This window comes from Trematomus bernacchii, unplaced genomic scaffold (assembly GCF_902827165.1).
Source record: "Trematomus bernacchii unplaced genomic scaffold, fTreBer1.1, whole genome shotgun sequence".
Lineage (NCBI taxonomy): Eukaryota > Metazoa > Chordata > Actinopteri > Perciformes > Nototheniidae > Trematomus > Trematomus bernacchii.
In genome coordinates, this window is record NW_022988053.1 from 10,001 (window position 1) to 32,836 (window position 22,836).

The 22,836-nt window shown below is 41.5% G+C and overlaps 1 protein-coding gene across 1 annotated transcript in view; it reads left to right on the forward strand.

Moving 5' to 3' along the window:
• The window catches only part of LOC117474434 (mannan-binding lectin serine protease 1-like), a gene marked incomplete at its 5' end in the record, with an annotated part of 32,226 nt that extends 9,549 nt beyond the window's left edge, over positions 1–22,677 (forward strand). The window contains 7 exon segments of the mRNA XM_034120215.1: positions 2,716–2,850; positions 16,903–16,980; positions 18,009–18,256; positions 19,232–19,420; positions 22,235–22,542; positions 22,544–22,580; positions 22,582–22,677. Coding sequence (XP_033976106.1) covers positions 2,716–2,850; positions 16,903–16,980; positions 18,009–18,256; positions 19,232–19,420; positions 22,235–22,542; positions 22,544–22,580; positions 22,582–22,677 — 1,091 coding nt within the window.
• Between the last annotated feature and the right edge of the window lie 159 nt (positions 22,678–22,836).

Consider the following 22,836-nt stretch of genomic DNA (forward strand, 5'->3'; position numbering starts at 1 on the left):
TCTCTCTCGCTTGGGACTGATGTTGCTGGTACTGATGTTGCTGGTACTGATGTTGCTGGGACTGATGTTGCTGGGACTGATGTTGCTGGTACTGATTTTGCTGGGACTGATGTTGCTGGTACTGATGTTGCTGGTACTGATGTTGCTGGTACTGATGTTGCTGGTACTGATGTTGCTGGGACTGATGTTGCTGGTACTGATGTTGCTGGTACTGATGTTGCTGGTACTGATGTTGCTGGTACTGATGTTGCTGGTACTGATGTTGCTGGGACTGATGTTGCTGGGACTGATGTTGCTGGTACTGATGTTGCTGGTACTGATGTTGCTGGGACTGATGTTGCTGGGACTGATGTTGCTGGTACTGATGTTGCTGGGACTGATGTTGCTGGGACTGATGTTGCTGGTACTGATGTTGCTGGGACTGATGTTGCTGGGACTGATGTTGCTGGTACTGATGTTGCTGGAACTGATGTTGCTGGTACTGATGTTGCTGGTACTGATGTTGCTGGTACTGATGTTGCTGGGACTGATGTTGCTGGGACTGATGTTGCTGGTACTGATGTTGCTGGAACTGATGTTGCTGGCACTGATGTTGCTGGTACTGATGTTGCTGGGACTGATGTTGCTGGGACTGATGTTGCTGGGACTGATGTTGCTGGGACTGATGTTGCTGGGACTGATGTTGCTGGCACTGATGTTGCTGGGACAGCAGTGGTCGCGTTAACCGAATATCTTTTTTAACAATGACGGAAAAATCTGAAAGCAGTCTGTCATTTTTACAGATTAGAACAAACTCGGAACAGCGCCAAAGATTCCCCGCAGCGAGGCTCTGGTGTTTGCCGTGTTATGCATGCCCTCCAAAAGGAAATGATATAGTTTCCAAACCGTACTTTGCCGTACAGATCGTTGAAATGTCTGGGAGCTTTTGCTTTACGCTGTGCGCGCTCCCGCGAGGTGCATGCATATCTCGGTGGGCATGCATAACACGGCATAACACCTGTCCTTTTGTGTTATCTGTTGTTTTATGTTCATGTTGTAACCTACTTGCTGCCATGTTGGACAGGTCTCCCTTGAAAAAGAGATCGATGATCTCAATGGGACCACCTGCTTAAATAAAGGTTTAAAAAAAAAAAAACATTAAAAAAAATTGCGGTTGATTTTGTCAGTCTCACGACGGGATTGTGACGTTGATTTATCGCGATACCGCGATATTCGGTATATCGTTACATTCCTAATATATAGTATAAAGTATTTCGTATAAAGTATGTAGTATTTCGTATAAAGTATGTAGTATGAAGTATGTAGTATGTAGTATATAGTATGTAGTATAAAGTATGTAGTACGTAGTATGTAGTATTACATACGTAGTATGAAGTATGTAGTATGTAGTATGAAGTATGTATTATGTAGTATAAAGTATGTAGTATGTAGTATGTAGTATGAAGTATGTAGTATGTAGTATGAAGTATATAGTATTACATACGTAGTATGAAGTATGTAGTATGGAGTATGAAGTATGTAGTATGTAGTATAAAGTATGTAGTATGTAGTATGAAGTATGTAGTATGTAGTATGTAGTATAAAGTATGTAGTATGTAGTATGAATATATAGTATGTAGTATAAAGTATGTAGTATGTAGTATGTAGTATAAAGTATGTAGTATGAAGTATGTAGTATGTAGTATGTAGTATAAAGTATAAAGTATGTAGTATATAGTATGTAGTATAAAGTATGTAGTATGTAGTATAAAGTATAAAGTATGTAGTATATAGTATGTAGTATGTAGTATGTAATATGTAGTATGTAATATGTAGTATGTAGTATGTAATATGTAATATGTAGTATGTAATATGTAGTATGTAGTATGTAGTATGTAATATGTAGTATGTAGTATGTAGTATGTAGTATGTAGTATGTAGTATGTAGTATAAAGTAGGTAGTATGTAATATGTAGTATGAAGTATGAAGTATGTAGTATAAAGTATGTAGTATAAAGTATGTAGTATGTAGTATGTAGTATGTAGTATAAAGTATGTAAGTATGTAGTATGTTGTATGTAGTATGTAGTATAAAGTATAAAGTATGTAGTATATAGTATGTAGTATATAGTGTGTAGTATGAAGTATGTAGTATGTAGTATAAAGTATGTAGTATAAAGTATTATTTATACTTTAAAGCGTTGTTCTTTTCTCTGTAGACACTGGGAGGAGGAGGCGGGCTTTGTCCAGCATCTTAACCAATCACAGTCAAGATTAGTCAGAGAGTGATTCCTATTGGCCGATAGAGAAACTGCAGTTAGTCTAAAATGAATTTTAATAAAACAGATGAAAGGAATCTGCAGTGTTGTGTTTCTGTCATACTTTTACATATATTAATACACACTTTATTTAGAATATTAATACAAATTATGTAGTATAAAGTATGTAGTATGTAGTATAAAGTATGTAGTATGTAGTATAAAGTATGTAGTATGTATAGTACAGATGAGAGGATATTCAGTGTTGTGTTTCTGTCATAATGTTACATATATTAATACACAGAGTCCAGCTGACACACTTTATTAATAATACTAAATAACAACAGAAATCATCTCTCTCAGGATTCACTGTTCTCTATACGCTGACAGCTGATTGGTCCTCTCTCTATACGCTACACTGACAGCTGATTGGTCCTCTCTCTATACACTGACAGCTGATTGGTCCTCTCTCTCACAGTGGTGGATTGTGGGACTCCACATGCGGTTGCCATGGCCGACCTGGTGTTTGGTAGTCATGACAACAGCACAGTGTTTGGATCCACAGTTTCCTACCTCTGCCGCGAGGACGCCGTCCGGCTGGACCCTAGCAACAGTAACTATGATGTGTTAACTAGTAAACAAGTCATCGTATGGTAAAACTAAACTAGTCAACAAGTCATCATGTAGTCAAACTAGTAAACAAGTCATTATATAGTAAAACTAAACTAGTAAACAAGTCATTATGTAGTAAAACTAGTAAACAAGTCATCATGTAGTAAAACTAGTAAACAAGTCATCATATAGTAAAACTAAACTAGTAAACAAGTTATCATATAGTAAAACTAAACTAGTCAACAAGTCATCATGTAGTAAAACTAGTAAACAAGTCATTATATAGTAAAACTAAACTAGTAAACAAGTCATCATGTAGTCAAACTAGTAAACAAGTCATTATATAGTAAAACTAAACTAGTAAACAAGTCATTATGTAGTAAAACTAGTCAACAAGTCATCATGTAGTAAAACTAGTAAACAAGTCATCATATAGTAAAACTAAACTAGTAAACAAGTTATCATATAGTAAAACTAAACTAGTCAACAAGTCATCATGTAGTAAAACTAAACTAGTAAACAAGTTATCATATACTAAAACTAAACTAGTCAACAAGTCATCATGTAGTCAAACTAGTAAACAAGTCATTATATAGTAAAACTAAACTAGTAAACAAGTCATCATGTAGTCAAACTAGTAAACAAGTCATTATATAGTAAAACTAAACTAGTAAACAAGTCATTATGTAGTAAAACTAGTCAACAAGTCATCATGTAGTAAAACTAGTAAACAAGTCATCATATAGTAAAACTAAACTAGTAAACAAGTTATCATATAGTAAAACTAAACTAGTCAACAAGTCATCATGTAGTAAAACTAGTAAACAAGTCATTATATAGTAAAACTAAACTAGTCAACAAGTCATCATGTAGTAAAACTAGTAAACAAGTCATCATGTAGTCAAACTAAACTAGTAAACAAGTCATCACATAGTCAAACTAGTCAACAAGTCATCACATAGTCAAACTAGTCAACAAGTCATCACATAGTCAAACTAGTCAACAAGTAATCATAGTAAAACTAGTCAACAAGTCATCACATAGTCAAACTAGTCAACAAGTAATCACATAGTCAAACTAGTCAACAAGTAATCATATAGTAAAACTAGTCAACAAGTCATCACATACTAAAACTAGTCAACAAGTCATCACATAGTCAAACTAGTCAACAAGTAATCATATAGTAAAACTAGTCAACAAGTCATCACATAGTAAAACTAGTCAACAAGTCATCGTATAGTAAAACTAGTCAACAAGTCATCACATAGTAAAACTAGTAAACAAGTCATCGTATAATAAAACTAGTAAACAAGTCATCATATAGTCAAATTAAACTAGTAACCAAGTCATCATGTAGTCAACAAGTCATCACATAGTCAAACTAGTCAACAAGTAATCACATAGTAAAACTAGTCAACAAGTCATCACATAGTAAAACTAGTCAACAAGTCATCGTATAGTAAAACTAGTCAACAAGTCATCGTATAGTAAAACTAGTCAACAAGTCATCGTATAATAAAACTAGTAAACAAGTCATCATAGAGTAAAATTAAACTAGTAAACATGTCATCATGTAGTAAACAAGTCATCACATATTCAAACTAGTCAACAAGTCATCATGTAGTAAAACTAGTAAACAAGTCATCATATAGTAAAACTAAACTAGTAAACAAGTCATCATAGAGTAAAACTAAACTAGTAAACAAGTCATCATATAGTAAAACTAAACTAGTAAACAAGTTATCATGTAGTAAAACTAGTCAACAAGTCATCATGTAGTAAAACTAGTAAACAAGTCATCATATAGTAAAACTAAACTAGTAAACAATTATCATGTAGTCAAACTAGTAAACAAGTCATTATATAGTAAAACTAAACTAGTAAACAAGTCATCATGTAGTCAAACTAGTAAACAAGTCATTATATAGTAAAACTAAACTAGTAAACAAGTCATTATGTAGTAAAACTAGTCAACAAGTCATCATGTAGTAAAACTAGTAAACAAGTCATCATATAGTAAAACTAAACTAGTAAACAAGTTATCATATAGTAAAACTAAACTAGTCAACAAGTCATCATGTAGTAAAACTAGTAAACAAGTCATTATATAGTAAAACTAAACTAGTCAACAAGTCATCATGTAGTAAAACTAGTAAACAAGTCATCATGTAGTCAAACTAAACTAGTAAACAAGTCATCATGTAGTCAAACTAGTAAACAAGTCATCATATAGTAAAACTAAACTAGTAAACAAGTCATCATGTAGTCAAACTAGTAAACAAGTCATCATGTAGTAAAACTAGTAAACAAGTCATTATATAGTAAAACTAAACTAGTCAACAAGTCATCATGTAGTCAAACTAGTAAACAAGTCATTATATAGTAAAACTAAACTAGTCAACAAGTCATCATGTAGTCAAACTAGTAAACAAATAATCATATTGTAAAACTAAACTAGTAAACAAGTCATCATGTAGTCAAACTAGTAAACAAGTCATTATATAGTAAAACGATAGTTACGTATGTAACTACGGTTCTATGAATACTGGATGACCGCCAGAGGCGGTGCTTTAGCACTGGATATCTTCTGTCTCGCGCATGCGTAGGTCGAATATTTATATCAACAAAGTCACGTGTGACCCCGTATGACACCGGAAGGTATAAGTTCCGGTGCTGTCAACGGGCTCAGTCCTATGGAATCTTCTCGCAGAAACACGAAATTCCGAGTGACCAAGAACTCTGGCGGTCATCCAGTATTCATAGAACCGTAGTTACATACGTAACTATCGTTCTATTTCATACTTACTGACCGCCAGAGGCGGTGCTTTAGCACTGGATGACCTATATCAACAGAGTCACGAGGAAGTCTGAATACTCACCTATAAGGATGGCCTAGACGGACTCTGCAGGAGGACCACACCCAGCGGGTGAGGGGCGGCAACATTCACCCTGTAATATCTGGCGAATGTGCTCGGAGATGCCCATGTGGCCGCAGCACATATGTCCTCCAGGGGCACACCTCTCCAGGTCGCCCATGATGTGGAGACACTCCTGGTAGAGTGGCACTTTACTCTAGGTGGCAAGGGACGGTCATTCGCCTTGTATGCCTGGGCAATGACGTCCACGATCCAGTGGGACAAGCGCTGTTTTGAGAGCGCACAGCCCCTTCTAGGACCACCGTAACACACAAAGAGCTGCTCAGACTGACGCATGTCAGCGGTAGTCTGGACATAAGCTCTAAGGGCCCGCACCGGGCATAGGAGTCTCGACCTCTCTTCCCCCTCTCCTGATGGGGGGTCAAACCGTGCCAGCTGGATAGGCCGATTAAAATGAGAGCGTGCCAGCACCTTAGGGAGGAACGCTGTGTTCGGCCATAAAGTGACACCTGAGCCATCTGAGTTCCACCTCAGACACGAGCTGTTCACAGACAAGGCCTGAAGCTCGCTTACACGTTTTGCTGAGGTGATGGCAAGAGGGAAAGCAGTCTTAGCTGAGAGCCACTTCAGTTCTGCCTGTAACAAAGGTTCAACAGGAGGCAAGCATAGGGCATCCAGCACCAAGGGCAGGTCCCATGTAGGGGCCCTTGGGATATTCGGGGGGCGAAGCCTCAGAGCTCCCCTTTAAAAAGAGGGATACCAGCCTATGGCTCCCCACTGCTCCCCACTGTGCTGTTGTCAGCCCTTGCGTGTTGAGCTGATATAGCAGCCACATACACCCTGACGGTAGCGGGACACCGGCCGTCGTCCAGGAGGGACTGAAGGAACTCAAGGGTCGTAGGTACCGAGCAATATGCTGGGTCCTCATTTCGCTCTTGGCACCAGTCAAAAAACAGTTTCCACCTGTTTTCGTACTGCCTACGAGTAGGTTGTGCCCTAGCATTTGAGAATAGTCTTCCTAACAGACTCTATGCAGTCGCTCAGCAGTGGGTCGGGCCCAGTGGCCAGACCCACAGCTGGAGGTGGCAGGGGTCGGGGTGCCACATCCGACCCTCCAACTGAGACAAGAGGTCCTTCCTGTTGGGGAGACACCAAGGCGTCCCACAGCAGAGTCTGTGCAGCAGATGGACAGGCCCGCACCTAGCTGGGTTAAACAAGGAAGTTTAACAGGACAGCCTAGCCAGGCAGCCGCTGCTAGAATGAAGCAGCGCGTCTATCAGGAGCGGGGGCGAGAACACTGCCCTCACTGGTTGAGTTAATAACGAATGCCAGATGCAGCGTAGGCGGGAGCGGGGTGCGACAACACAGCCTTCACCAGCTATCTGCTGAACGGAAAGAGTAGAGCAACGCTCCTACTCGCCGAACACAAAAGTAATGTAACTACACCCATGTTACCAGCAGAGGGAGCGGGAGCGAGAGCACTGCCTTCACCTAGCTGGAAAAAACAAGAAGTTTTAGCAGGACGGTTTATCCAGTCGGCTGCTGCTAGAATAAAGCATCACGTCTACCAGGAGTGGGGGCGAGAACACTGTTTTCGCTGGTTGAGTGACTGTGTCCAGAGCCACCCCAATGAAGGTTAGGCTCTGAGAGGGGTTCAGACAACTCCTCTCCATGTTCACCTTGAGGCCTAGCCGGGCGACATGAGAGAGAAAGAGAGCCGTGTCCTGGATCGTCTGTAACCGGGATGGTGCACAGATTAACCAGTCGTCCAAGAGAGGGAGAGTCCAAATGGGAGCACCCTGAACTGGAAATGACGACCTCTGAAGGCAAAGCGAAGAAACTGCCTGTGATGAGGCACAATAGGCACATGACAATAAGCGTCCTTCAATTCGACGGACGTGAACCATTCCCCCCTGGCCACGGTACGAAGAACGTCCGCTGTGCTCAGCACATGGAAAGGTAAAAATCCTAAGGAACTTGTTGAGTCTCCTCAGATCGAGGATTGGGCGAAGTCCACCGCCTTTCTTCCTTACCAGGAAGTAGGTCGCGTAGAAGCCCGGGCTGTGAGATGGGGTCCACAGGCTCGATTGCACCCTTGGCAAGGAGGACTGACAGCTCCTGGTTTAGGGCGATTTATTTTGCCGGGTCGCTTATGGTGGTCATTTTGACCCGGCTGAAGACTGGGGCCAGCGTCGGAACTGAAGCTTGTACCCTTGATTTAAGGAAGCGCTAAGAGCATCCTGCTGCAGGGAAGCTGAGAGGGCGAGCATGAGGTGCCTACACGGCCCATGCGCGCCGCTGCATCGTAAGCCTTAGTGAGCAGGTCATCAGTGACCCGACATTGGAGTCGAGGGCACCTGGCCTCCGACCTCAGGGCTTCGTCAGGGGAAACTATGAGGGAAGCAATGGTAGGCTCAACAGCCGGCGTGTGGTCAAGGCCAACTCTTGCCGCATCCTGCATGGCTACCAAGGCTCGGCCATCGGACGTAAGACTGTAAAGAGCCTTAGTGTCCCTCCAGCATGCATGTAACTCCCTCAGATACTCACAAGAGGGAGGAACAGTGCGGGTGGCGGGTGCCGGAGTGCGCCTAAAGAACGCACTGGCAGGCGCTGTTTCGGGAATGGAGAGCCAAGAGGAGTGACCTCATCTGGGCTAGCTCAGTAGTGAGTAGGTCCACCCTGGAGGACAGCCTATCAGGCTTAGTCCTCTTCTTGGGCGGTGCACCCGCAGCCTCTGCGGCCCAACGCCTAGGATGGGTAGGTTGGGCTGGAGTCGACTGTGCGGGGGGAAGGCCACCCTCAGTCAGTAGTTCAACCTCGGCAGCTCTTACCGCACGAGGCATGATGGTGCAATTCATGCACGGGTCCTCCGAAAGGCCCTCCCTCAGATGCTCGAGGCCAAGACAAGAGGGGCAAAGGTCATGGCCATCCTCTGGTTAAAGAGGAGCCATACAGGTGTTAGAGCCGTTAGACCTAGCGATAGCTAGAGCACTCAGCTGCCTGTAAATAACTGGCCAGGAAACAAATATGCTGTGGAGGGCAGTGAGCACAATAGTAGTTAGCTTGAGCGTGAGCACTCTGCTAACTGGAGTGAGAAAAAATGAAGTCAGTTAATGGGTTTATGCCGTGAGAGGAGAGCGGAATACTCTCTCCACTAGCGCCGTAGCGAGTTAGCCTAAGCGAGAGCACTCTGCTAACTGAAGGCTGGAACGGGCATCCAACTGTGTGCAGGGAGAGGGGAGCGGATTCACTCTCTTCACTAGTGCTGTAGCAAGTTAGCTTTGAGCGGGAGCACTCAGCTAACTGGAGGATAGAACAGGAACCAACTGTGTGCAGTGAAAAGGGGAGCGAAGACACTCTTCACTAGCACTGTAGCAAGTTAGCTTTGAGCGAGAGCACTCCGCTAACTAGAGGATAGAACAGGAATTAATTGTGAGCTGTGAGAGGGGAGTGAAGACACTCTCTTCACTAGCGCTGTAGCAAGTTAACTTTGAGCGAGAGCACTCAGTTAACTGGAGGATGGAACACTTTATGTGTCGTTGCCACTCTTTGCATATCATGTATATATATATATATATATATATATTTCCTTTTTTTTTTTTTTACCCTGTTTGTAAAAAGTAATTTCCTTAATGTTTTATGTGAGGGAATAGAAAATAGCTCAAAGCTAAATCTGGCACTGTTACGCTTGACACCTTTAAATGTTTTAAGTGTTCATTACAGTGCATTGTCCCTGTCAAATAAACGATTAAATAAAATAACCAATTGTGAGCTGTGAGAGGGGAGCGAAGACACTCCCTCACTAGCACTGTAGCAAGTTAGCTTTGAGCGAGAGTACTCAGCTAACTGGAGGATAGAACAGGAACTAATTGTGAGCTGTGAGAGGGGGGCGGAGACGCTCCCTTCACTAGCACCGTAACAGTTAGCTTGAATGAAACCACTCAGCTTAACTGGACGATAGAACAGGTAAAGAAACAATGTATGCGGTGAGAGGGGGGCGGAGACGCTGCCTTCACTCGCGCCGTAACAGTTAACTTGAACGAAAACACTCAGCTTAACTGGACGATAGAACAGGTAAAGAAACAAATTGTATGTAGTGAGAGGGGGGGGCGGAGACGCTGCCTTCACTCGCGCCGTAACAGTTAGCTTGAACGAAAACACTCAGCTTAACTGGACGATAGAACAGGCAAGGAACCAATGTATGCAGTGAAAGGGGGGGCGGAGACGCTCCCTTCACTAGTGCAGTAGAAAGTTAGCTTTCAGCGGGAGTACTCAGCTAACTGGATGATAGTACAGGTAAAGAACCAAAAGTATGTAGTGAGGAGGAGGGCGGAGACGCTCCCTTCACTAGTGCAGTAGAAAGTTAGCTTTCACCGGGAGTACTCAGCTAACTGGATGATAGTACAGGTAAAGAACCAAAAGTATGTAGTGAGGAGGAGGGCGGAGACGCTCCCTTCACTAGTACAGTAGAAAGTTAGCTTTCACCGGGAGCCCTCAGCTAACTGGATGATAGTACAGGTAAAGAACCAAAAGTATGTAGTGAGGAGGAGGGCGGAGACGCTCTCTTCACTAGCGCAGTAGAAAGTTAGCTTTCAGCGGGAGCACTCAGCTAACTGGATGATAGTACAGGTAACAGTAACAAATTAGCGAGAGCCCTCGGTTAATTTGTACACTTATCTCATTAGTTTGAGAGTATATAGATATAGCACAATCAGCAATAATTGGTAGCGATCTCACCGGCTGTGTGCAGGAGCGTCCGCTCTTTACCGGTCCGGAGCTCCTGGGGTCCGGGCGGTGAACACCGCGGTCCTCTCCCTTGGGAGGACGGACAGCTCGTCGCAGCCTTTGGAGGGCGAGCGTTTTTCCTAGCCCGCAGCTCCGATCAAACAATCGCAAGGCTACAGGTAGCGATGAGCTAGAATCCCAATTTTCAGTAAGCTTAGCTTGGCTTCTACTCATAAGTAGTAACCTACGCAGCGAGAAGATGAAAAAGGACTGAGCCCGTTGACAGCACCGGAACTTATACCTTCCGGTGTCATACGGGGTCACACGTGACTTTGTTGATATAAATATTCGACCTACGCATGCGCGAGACAGAAGATATCCAGTGCTAAAGCACCGCCTCTGGCGGTCATCCAGTATTCATAGAACCGTAGTTACATACGTAACTATCGTTTTACTATATAATGACTTGTTTACTAGTTTGACTACATGATGACTTGTTTACTAGTTTAGTTTTACAATATGATTATTTGTTTACTAGTTTGACTACATGATGACTTGTTGACTAGTTTAGTTTTACTATATAATGACTTGTTTACTAGTTTGACTACATGAGGACTTGTTGACTAGTTTAGTTTTACTATATAATGACTTGTTTACTAGTTTTACTACATGATGACTTGTTTACTAGTTTGACTACATGATGACTTGTTTACTAGTTTAGTTTTACTATATGATGACTTGTTTACTAGTTTGACTACATGATGACTTGTTTACTAGTTTAGTTTGACTACATGATGACTTGTTTACTAGTTTGACTACATGATGACTTGTTGACTAGTTTAGTTTTACTATATAATGACTTGTTTACTAGTTTTACTACATGATAACTTGTTTACTAGTTTAGTTTTACTATATGATGACTTGTTTACTAGTTTTACTACATGATGACTTGTTGACTAGTTTTACTACATAATGACTTGTTTACTAGTTTAGTTTTACTATATAATGACTTGTTTACTAGTTTGACTACATGATGACTTGTTTACTAGTTTAGTTTTACTATATAATGACTTGTTTACTAGTTTAGTTTTACTATATAATGACTTGTTTACTAGTTTGACTACATGATGACTTGTTTACTAGTTTAGTTTTACTATATAATGACTTGTTTACTAGTTTTACTACATGATAACTTGTTTACTAGTTTAGTTTTACTATATGATGACTTGTTTACTAGTTTTACTACATGATGACTTGTTGACTAGTTTTACTACATAATGACTTGTTTACTAGTTTAGTTTTACTATATAATGACTTGTTTACTAGTTTGACTACATGATGACTTGTTTACTAGTTTAGTTTTACTATATAATGACTTGTTTACTAGTTTGACTACATGATAATTGTTTACTAGTTTAGTTTTACTATATGATGACTTGTTTACTAGTTTTACTACATGATGACTTGTTGACTAGTTTTACTACATGATAACTTGTTTACTAGTTTAGTTTTACTATATGATGACTTGTTTACTAGTTTAGTTTTACTCTATGATGACTTGTTTACTAGTTTAGTTTTACTCTATGATGACTTGTTTACTAGTTTTACTACATGATGACTTGTTGACTAGTTTGAATATGTGATGACTTGTTTACTACATGATGACATGTTTACTAGTTTAATTTTACTCTATGAGGACTTGTTTACTAGTTTAGTTTTACTATATGATGACTTGTTTACTAGTTTTATTATACGATGACTTGTTGACTAGTTTTACTATACGATGACTTGTTGACTAGTTTTACTATACGATGACTTGTTGACTAGTTTTACTATGTGATGACTTGTTGACTAGTTTTACTATGTGATTACTTGTTGACTAGTTTGACTATGTGATGACTTGTTGACTACATGATGACTTGGTTACTAGTTTAATTTGACTATATGATGACTTGTTTACTAGTTTTATTATACGATGACTTGTTTACTAGTTTTACTATGTGATGACTTGTTGACTAGTTTTACTATACGATGACTTGTTGACTAGTTTTACTATGTGATGACTTGTTGACTAGTTTTACTATACGATGACTTGTTGACTAGTTTTAGTATGTGATGACTTGTTGACTAGTTTTACTATATGATTACTTGTTGACTAGTTTGACTATGTGATGACTTGTTGACTAGTTTTAGTATGTGATGACTTGTTGACTAGTTTTACTATATGATTACTTGTTGACTAGTTTGACTATGTGATTACTTGTTGACTAGTTTGACTATGTGATGACTTGTTGACTAGTTTTACTATGATTACTTGTTGACTAGTTTGACTATGTGATGACTTGTTGACTAGTTTGACTATGTGATGACTTGTTGACTAGTTTGACTATGTGATGACTTGTTGACTAGTTTTACTATGTGATGACTTGTTTACTAGTTTAGTTTTACTATATGGCCTCTGGCGGTCAGTAAGTATGAAATAGAACTAAACTAGTCAACAAGTCATCATGTAGTAAAACTAGTCAACAAGTCATCATATAGTAAAACTAGTAAACAAGTCATCATATAGTAAAACTAAACTAGTAAACAAGTTATCATGTAGTAAAACTAGTCAACAAGTCATCATGTAGTAAAACTAGTAAACAAGTCATCATATAGTAAAACTAAACTAGTAAACAATTATCATGTAGTCAAACTAGTAAACAAGTCATTATATAGTAAAACTAAACTAGTAAACAAGTCATCATGTAGTCAAACTAGTAAACAAGTCATTATATAGTAAAACTAAACTAGTAAACAAGTCATTATGTAGTAAAACTAGTCAACAAGTCATCATGTAGTAAAACTAGTAAACAAGTCATCATATAGTAAAACTAAACTAGTAAACAAGTTATCATATAGTAAAACTAAACTAGTCAACAAGTCATCATGTAGTAAAACTAGTAAACAAGTCATTATATAGTAAAACTAAACTAGTCAACAAGTCATCATGTAGTAAAACTAGTAAACAAGTCATCATGTAGTAAAACTAGTAAACAAGTCATCATATAGTAAAACTAAACTAGTAAACAATTATCATGTAGTCAAACTAGTAAACAAGTCATTATATAGTAAAACTAAACTAGTAAACAAGTCATCATGTAGTCAAACTAGTAAACAAGTCATCATACAGTAAAACTAAACTAGTAAACAAGTCATTATGTAGTAAAACTAGTCAACAAGTCATCATGTAGTAAAACTAGTAAACAAGTCATCATATAGTAAAACTAAACTAGTAAACAAGTTATCATATAGTAAAACTAAACTAGTCAACAAGTCATCATGTAGTAAAACTAGTAAACAAGTCATTATATAGTAAAACTAAACTAGTCAACAAGTCATCATGTAGTAAAACTAGTAAACAAGTCATCATGTAGTCAAACTAAACTAGTAAACAAGTCATGTAGTCAAACTAGTAAACAAGTCATCATATAGTAAAACTAAACTAGTAAACAAGTCATCATGTAGTAAAACTAGTAAACAAGTCATTATATAGTAAAACTAAACTAGTCAACAAGTCATCATGTAGTAAAACTAGTAAACAAGTTATCATGTAGTAAAACTAGTAAACAAGTCATCATATAGTAAAACTAGTAAACAAGTCATTATATAGTAAAACTAAACTAGTAAACAAATCATTATGTAGTAAAACTAGTAAACAAGTTATCATGTAGTAAAACTAGTAAACAAGTCATCATATAGTAAAACTAAACTAGTCAACAAGTCATCATGTAGTAAAACTAGTAAACAAGTTATCATGTAGTAAAACTAGTAAACAAGTCATTATATAGTAAAACTAAACTAGTAAACAAGTTATCATATAGTAAAACTAAACTAGTCAACAAGTCATCATGTAGTAAAACTAGTAAACAAGTCATTATATAGTAAAACTAAACTAGTCAACAAGTCATCATGTAGTAAAACTAGTAAACAAGTCATCATGTAGTCAAACTAAACTAGTAAACAAGTCATGTAGTCAAACTAGTAAACAAGTCATCATATAGTAAAACTAAACTAGTAAACAAGTCATCATGTAGTAAAACTAGTAAACAAGTCATTATATAGTAAAACTAAACTAGTCAACAAGTCATCATGTAGTAAAACTAGTAAACAAGTTATCATGTAGTAAAACTAGTAAACAAGTCATCATATAGTAAAACTAGTAAACAAGTCATTATATAGTAAAACTAAACTAGTCAACAAGTCATCATGTAGTAAAACTAGTAAACAAGTTATCATGTAGTAAAACTAGTAAACAAGTCATTATATAGTAAAACTAAACTAGTCAACAAATCATCATGTAGTAAAACTAGTAAACAAGTCATTATATAGTAAAACTAGTAAACAAGTCATTATATAGTAAAACTAAACTAGTCAACAAGCCATCATGTAGTCAAACTAGTAAACAAGTCATTATATAGTAAAACTAAACTAGTAAACAAGTCATCATGTAGTAAAACTAGTAAACAAGTCATTATATAGTCAAACTAAACTAGTCAACAAGTCATCATGTAGTCAAACTAGTAAACAAGTCATTATATAGTAAAACTAAACTAGTAAACAAGTCATCATGTAGTAAAACTAGTAAACAAGTCATTATATAGTAAAACTAAACTAGTCTACAAGTCATCATGTAGTAAAACTAGTAAACAAGTCATTATATAGTAAAACAAGTCATTATATAGTAAAACTAAACTAGTCAACAAGTCATCATGTAGTAAAACTACACTAGTAAACAAGTCATCATGTAGTAAAACTAGTAAACAAGTCATCATATAGTCAAACTAAACTAGTAAACAAGTCATCATATAGTAAAACTAAACTAGTCAACAAGTCATCGTATAGTAAAACTAGTAAACAAATCATCATATAGTAAAATTAAACTAGTAAACAAGTCATCATGTAGTAAAACTAGTAAACAAGTCATTATGTAGTAAAACTAAACTAGTCAACAAGTCATCATGTAGTCAAACTAGTAAACAAGTCATCATATAGTAAAACTAAACTAGTAAACAAGTCATCATGTAGTAAAACTAGTAAACAAGTCATCATATAGTCAAACTAAACTAGTAAACAAGTCATCATATAGTAAAACTAAACTAGTCAACAAGTCATCGTATAGTAAAACTAGTAAACAAATCATCATATAGTAAAATTAAACTAGTAAACAAGTCATCATGTAGTAAAACTAGTAAACAAGTCATTATGTAGTAAAACTAAACTAGTCAACAAGTCATTATGTAGTAAAACTAGTAAACAAGTCATCATATAGTCAAACTAGTAAACAAGTTATCATGTAGTAAAACTAGTAAACAAGTCATCATATAGTAAAACTAATCAACAAGTCATCGTATAGTAAAACTAGTAAACAAGTCATCACATAGTCAAACTAGTAAACAAGTTATCATGTAGTAAAACTAGTAAACAAGTAATCATATAGTAAAACTAATCAACAAGTCATCGTATAGTAAAACTAGTAAACAAGTCATCATGTAGTAAAACTAGTAAACAAGTCATCGTATAGTAAAACGAGTAAACAAGTCATCACATAGTCAAACTAGTAAACAAGTCATCATGTAGTAAAACTAGTAAACAAGTCATCATATAGTCAAACTAAACTAGTCAACAAGTCATTATATAGTCAAACTAAACTAGTCAACAAGTCATCATGTAGTCAAACTAGTAAACAAGTCATCATATAGTAAAACTAAACTAGTCAACAAGTCATTATGTAGTAAAACTAGTAAACAAGTCATCATATAGTAAAACTAAACTAGTCAACAAGTCATTATGTAGTAAAACTAGTAAACAAGTAATCATATAGTAAAACTAATCAACAAGTCATCGTATAGTAAAACTAGTAAACAAGTCATCATGTAGTAAAACTAGTAAATAAGTCATCGTATAGTAAAACGAGTAAACAAGTCATCACGTAGTCAAACTAGTAAACAAGTCATCATGTAGTAAAACTAGTAAACAAGTCATCATGTAGTAAAACTAGTAAACAAGTCATCATGTAGTAAAACTAGTAAACAAGTCATCACGTAGTCAAACTAGTAAACAAGTCATCATGTAGTAAAACTAGTAAACAAGTCATCACATAGTCAAACTAGTAAACAAGTCATCACATAGTCAAACTAGTAAACAAGTCATCACGTAGTAAAACTAGTAAACAATCATCATGTAGTAAAACTAGTAAATAAATCATCATATAGTAAAACTAAACTAGTAAACAAGTTATCATGTAGTAAAACTAGTAAACAAGTCATTGTGTAGTAAAACTAGTCAACAAGTCATCACATAGTAAAACTAGTAAACAAGTGTGTGTGTGTGTGTGTGTGTGTGTGTGTGTGTGTGTGTGTGTGTGTGTGTGTGTGTGTGTGTGTGTGTGTGTGTGTGTGTTTGTGTTGCAGGCTCCTACAGCTGTGCTCTGACTGGTGATTGGATAAATTCAGAGTCAGGGAGCAGCCGACTGCCCAGCTGTCTGCCAGGTAACTGAGATACTGCATATCCAGTATTAACACTGAGATACTGCATATACTATATATATACTGTGATACTGCATATACAGTATTAACACTGAGATACTGCATATACTATTTATATACTGTGATACTGCATATACTATATGTATACTGTGATACTGTATATACAGTATTAAACCTGAGAGAGAAAAAGAGTTTGAGCTCCATACTGTTTGAGAAATAATCCTTCATGTGGTTTGGAACATGATATGGAGTTTCATCACGGCAGCATTTAGCTGAGTTTCTGCTGGGAGAGTTCTCCTGATGAGATCTACTCTCTCTCTGAAGCTACTGACCCAGAGTCAGCTCTTTAGTAACAGCTGGAAGAGAGGGGGGGGGGGGGGGGGGCTACAAGGATCTGTTTGGGGTTTGGAGCAGGACACTTCAGAGACATGTCCTTAGTAACAGCTGGAAGAGAGGGGGGGGGGCTACAAGGATCTGTTTGGGGTTTGGAGCAGGACACTTCAGAGACATGTCCTTAGTAACAGCTGGGAGAGAGGGGGGGGGGGCTACAAGGATCTGTTTGGGGTTTGGAGCAGGACACTTCAGAGACATGTCCTTAGTAACAGCTGGAAGAGAGGGGGGGGGGCTACAAGGATCTGTTTGGGGTTTGGAGCAAGACACTTCAGAGACATGTCCTTAGTAACAGCTGGAAGAGAGGGGGGGGGGGCTACAAGGATCTGTTTGGGGTTTGGAGCAGGACACTTCAGAGACATGTCTTTAGTAACAGCTGGAAGAGAGAGGGGGGGGGGGGCTACAAGGATCTGTTTGGGGTTTGGAGCAGGACACTTCAGAGACATGTCCTTAGTAACAGCTGGAAGAGAGAGGGGGGGGGGGCTACAAGGATCTGTTTGGGGTTAGGAGCAGGACACTTCAGAGACATGTCTTTATATATTTGTGTAAGAGACCTTTAACACTGAGATACTGCATATATCTGATAACATGTACTTCTACCACATCAATCAGTACATTAAGCAGTTATTCAACCTCCCCAGGCTGTGGACGCCCGGCCCGCCCCCTGCCCCCCCTGGTGAAGCGGGTCGTAGGGGGCCGGGGGGCCATGCCGGGCCTGTTCCCCTGGCAGGTTCTGCTCCAGGTGGAGGACCGGTCCCGGGTCCCAGAGGATCGCTGGTTCGGTTCTGGAGCCCTGCTGTCCCCGTCCTGGATCCTGACCGCCGCCCACCTGCTGAGGTCCCAGCGCAGAGACAACAGCGTGGCCCCCGTGGCCCCCCAACACGTCAAGGTCTGTACCCACAACAGCTGGTCCCCGTGGCCCCCCAACACATCAAGGGCTGTACCCACAACAGGTGGCCCCCCCCCAACACGTCAAGGTCTGTACCCACAACAGCTGGTCCCCGTGGCCCCCCAACAGATCAAGGTCTGTACCCACAACAGCTGGTCCCCGTGGCCCCCCAACACGTCAAGGTCTGTACCCACAACAGCTGGTCCCCGTGGCCCCCCAACACATCAAGGGCTGTACCCACAACAGGTGGCCCCCCCAACACGTCAAGGTCTGTACCCACAACAGCTGGTCCCCGTGGCCCCCCAACAGATCAAGGTCTGTACCCACAACAGCTGGTCCCTGTGGCCTCCCAACACGTCAAGGTCTGTACCCACAACAGTGTGGCCTCTGTGGCCCCCCAACACGTCAAGGTCTGTACCCACAACAGCGTGGCCCCCCAACATATCAAGGTCTGTACCCACAACAGCTGGTCCCGTGGCCCCCCAACATGTCACGGTCTGTACCCACAACAGCTGGTCCCTGTGGCCCCCCAACACGTCAAGGTCTGTACCCACAACAGCGTGGCCCCCCAACATATCAAGGTCTGTACCCACAACAGCTGGTCCCGTGGCCCCCCAACATGTCACGGTCTGTACCCACAACAGCTGGTCCCCGTGGCCCCCCCAATACATCAAGGTCTGGTCTGGACCAGCAGAACCAGGTCCTTCTCAGACTCGTTCACACTCTTTTTATCAGAGTTATCCCCCTGCATCGTTAATATATAAAATCTACAAATACAGAATACATCAAAGTTGTTGCAGTAATGTCTTCTCTGTAATTTCTTTGTGAAGTCATGCTCGACAGACTCTTCTTGCACTATTTCTATTTACACTGTTGTATCTGTTTTATTAGTTTGATGTCACTGTTGAGGAGCCTGTAAGTGTTTCATTGCACTGTACTGTATATCTCCATGACTGACTGCTGTGAGGCCTTCAGGTGTTCCTGGGACTCCTGGACGCTGCAGACCAGAGGCTGGCCACCAACCGCTCCGTGCAGGAAGTCCTCCTCCATCCACACTTCCAGCCCAACAACTACAACAACGACATCGCCCTGCTGAGGCTGACGGAGCCGCTGGAGTTCAGTGAGCTCATCCTGCCTGTCTGTCTGCCTCCACCCCACAGACAGGTACTAATACTCACACTGTGTACAAGTACTCCATGTTCAAAAGACTCAACGGTTGTATCATCACAGCAGCTAGAAGGTCCTCCAACGATGCCACATGAATATATAGAAGACAATAAAACAGTGTTGAGCTCAGAAATATTAGCGAGATATAAAGAGAGAAGTAGGAACATTTCCTCATAGACTTCTCTACAATCTGAGGTAATAAAGTCCTCTCTGGACTCTCTCAGCCCTCCCTTCCTCTGACTCGTTCCAACTCCTGCCTCCAAACTCTGCTGCAGAAACTCTCCTCTTGACTATTTCATCCTCTCTGGACTCTCTCTGTCCTCTCACATCTCGGCAGGCTCGTCAGTCTCCTCCTGCTCCCTGGCTAAATGACGCACTGCGTGCTAATAGAACCATCCTTCGGGCAGCAGAGCACCCTGACGACCTCCTAACCTATCAGGCTCTCCTCTCCTCTGTCTCTGCTTCCATCTCTCAGGCAAAAAGCACTTTCTTTCAAGATAAGATCCATTCTTCCTATTCCAATCCCAAAAAATTATTTTCCATCTTTTCCACCCTCTTAGAACCCCCCAGAGCCCCTTCCCCCTCCTACCTTCTGTCAAGCGACTTTGTTAACTACTTTGAAAAAAAGGTTGATGACATTCGCTCTTCTTTTTCTGACTCACCTTTACTCACCGCTGGGTCACCTGACCCACCTTTACTCACCGCTGGGTCACCTGACCCACCTTTACTCACCGCTGGGTCACCTGATCCACCTTTACTCACCGCTGGGTCACCTGACCCACCTTTACTCACCGCTGGGTCACCTGACCCACCTTTACTCACCGCTGGGTCACCTGATCCACCTTTACTCACCGCTGGGTCACCTGACCCACCATTACTCACCGCTGGATCACCAGACCCACCTTTACTCACCGCTGGGTCACCTGACTCACCTTTACTCACCGCTGGGTCACCTGACCCACCTTTACTCACCGCTGGGTCACCTGACCCACCTTTACTCACCGCTTGGTCACCTGACCCACCTTTACTCACCGCTGGGTCACCAGACTCACCTTTACTCACCGCTGGGTCACCTGACTCACCTTTACTCACCGCTGGGTCACCAGACCCACCTTTACTCACCGCTGGGTCACCTGACTCACCTTTACTCACCGCTGGGTCACCTGACCCACCTTTACTCACCGCTGGGTCACCTGACCCACCGTTCACCCACACACTAACCTCCTTTTCCCCTCTCTCTCCAAGTGAGGTTCTTACCCTCATTACCTCTGCCCGTCCTACCACCTGTCCTCTGGACCCTATCCCCTCAAACCTCCTTCAGACTATCGCTCCTGATATTCTACCGTTTCTCACCCATTTCATCAACACTTCTCTAACTTCTGGTCACTTTCCAAACAGTCTCAAGGAGGCAAGAGTAAACCCTCTCCTAAAGAAACCCACTCTCAACCCGTCTGATGTTATAAACTACAGGCCTGTCTCTCTCTTCCCGTTCCTGTCTAAAACACTTGAACGCGCTGTCTTTAAACAACTCTCCTGTTATCTCCATCAGAACAACCTTCTGGATCCGCACCAGTCTGGTTTCAAGGCAGGTCACTCCACAGAAACTGCCACCTCATACCTCAAAGACCGTACCTACAGGGTAACTTGGAGAGGGTCCGAGTCCGACCCTTGTCAATTAACTACAGGGGTCCCTCAGGGCTCTGTCCTTGGTCCCCTCCTCTTCTCTCTGTACACAAACTCGCTCGGATCAGTCATTAGCCCGCATGGTTTTTCATACCACTGCTACGCTGACGACACCCAATTCATTCTGTCTTTTCCCCGCTCAGAGACCCAGGTCGTCGCACGCATCTCTGCTTGTCTAGCAAACATCTCTCAGTGGATCTCTGCTCACCACCTCAAGCTCAACCTTGACAAGACTGAACTGCTTTTCCTTCCAGGAAAAGATTGTCCCACTCTTGACCTAACAATCAACATCGGCCCCTCTGTTGTTTCCCCGACTCAGACTGCAAGGAATCTGGGTGTGACCCTAGATAACAACCTGTCCTTCACTGCAAACATCGCTGCTACAACCCGCTGCTGCAGATACACGCTTTACAACATCAGGATCTCGGCTCGTCTGGTCTTCAACCTTCGTAAATGTTCCCACACCACGCCGCTCCTCCGCTCCCTTCACTGGCTTCCAGTAACTGCTAGAATCCACTTCAAGACACTGGTACTAGCGTACCATGCTGTGAATGGATCTGGCCCTGCCTCCATCCAGGACATGGTTAAACTGTACACCCCAGCACGTGCACTCCGCTCTGCATCAGCCAAACGGCTCGCTGCACCCGCACTGCGAGGGGGACCCAAGTTCCCATCAGCAGAAACACGTGGGTTTGATATCCTGGCTCCAACATGGTGGAATGAGCTCCCCATTGACATCAGGACAGCAGAAAGCTCACACATCTTCCAGAGCAGACTGAAAACTCATCTCTTTCCACTCCACTTCGAGCGATAGAATTACTAACAAAGCACTTATATACTAACAAAGGACTGGCTTATCTAAAGCTAGTTGAGTAGCACTTGAAATGTTTTGGCTCTATGAAACCTGATGTACTTATATGATTCTGTTTTCTTCAAGTTTGTATCTTCTTGGTCGAATGCACTTATTGTAAGTCGCTTTGGATAAAAGTGTCAGCTAAATGTAATGTAATGTAATGTAATGTAATGTAATGTAATGTAATGTAATGTAAAGAAGTAGGAACATTTTCTCATAGACTTCTCTTCAATCAGGAAGCAGCTGATGTTCTACTTGTTTCCTGTCTTCTGCAGGACGACCCTCCCTCACCCCTCCCTAACTCTCTGGGTGTAGTTGCTGGTTGGGGGATCTCCCACCTGAACGCCTCCCTCCCCCGGCCAGGCCCCACCCCCCCTCCAGGCCCCGCTCCCCCTCCAGGCCCCTCCCCCTTCCTGCAGTTCGTGAAGCTACCGGTGGTTCCTCAGCTGGAGTGTTTGGAGAGCTACGCCTCGCGCTCCGTCAGATACAACATCACTGACAACATGTTCTGTGCCGGCTTCTTCCAGGGGGGGCGGGACACCTGCCTGGGGGACAGCGGGGGGGCGTTTGTGATGCAGGACGGGGGGGGGAGCGTGGGCGGTGCTCGGCCTGGTGTCCTGGGGGGGGGCCGGAGGACTGTGGGAGCCAGAGGGTCTACGGGGTCTACACCCGTGTCAGCAAATATGTGGAGTGGATACAGCAATACACAGGGGGGTGAGACAGGGGGTGAGACAGGGGGGTGAGACAGGGGGTGAGGCAGGGGGGTATGACAGGGGGGAGACAGGGGGGTGAGACAGGGGGGTGAGACAGGGGGAGAGACAGGGGGTGAGACAGGGGTTGAGACAGGGGGTGAGACAGGGGGGTGAGGCAGGGGGGT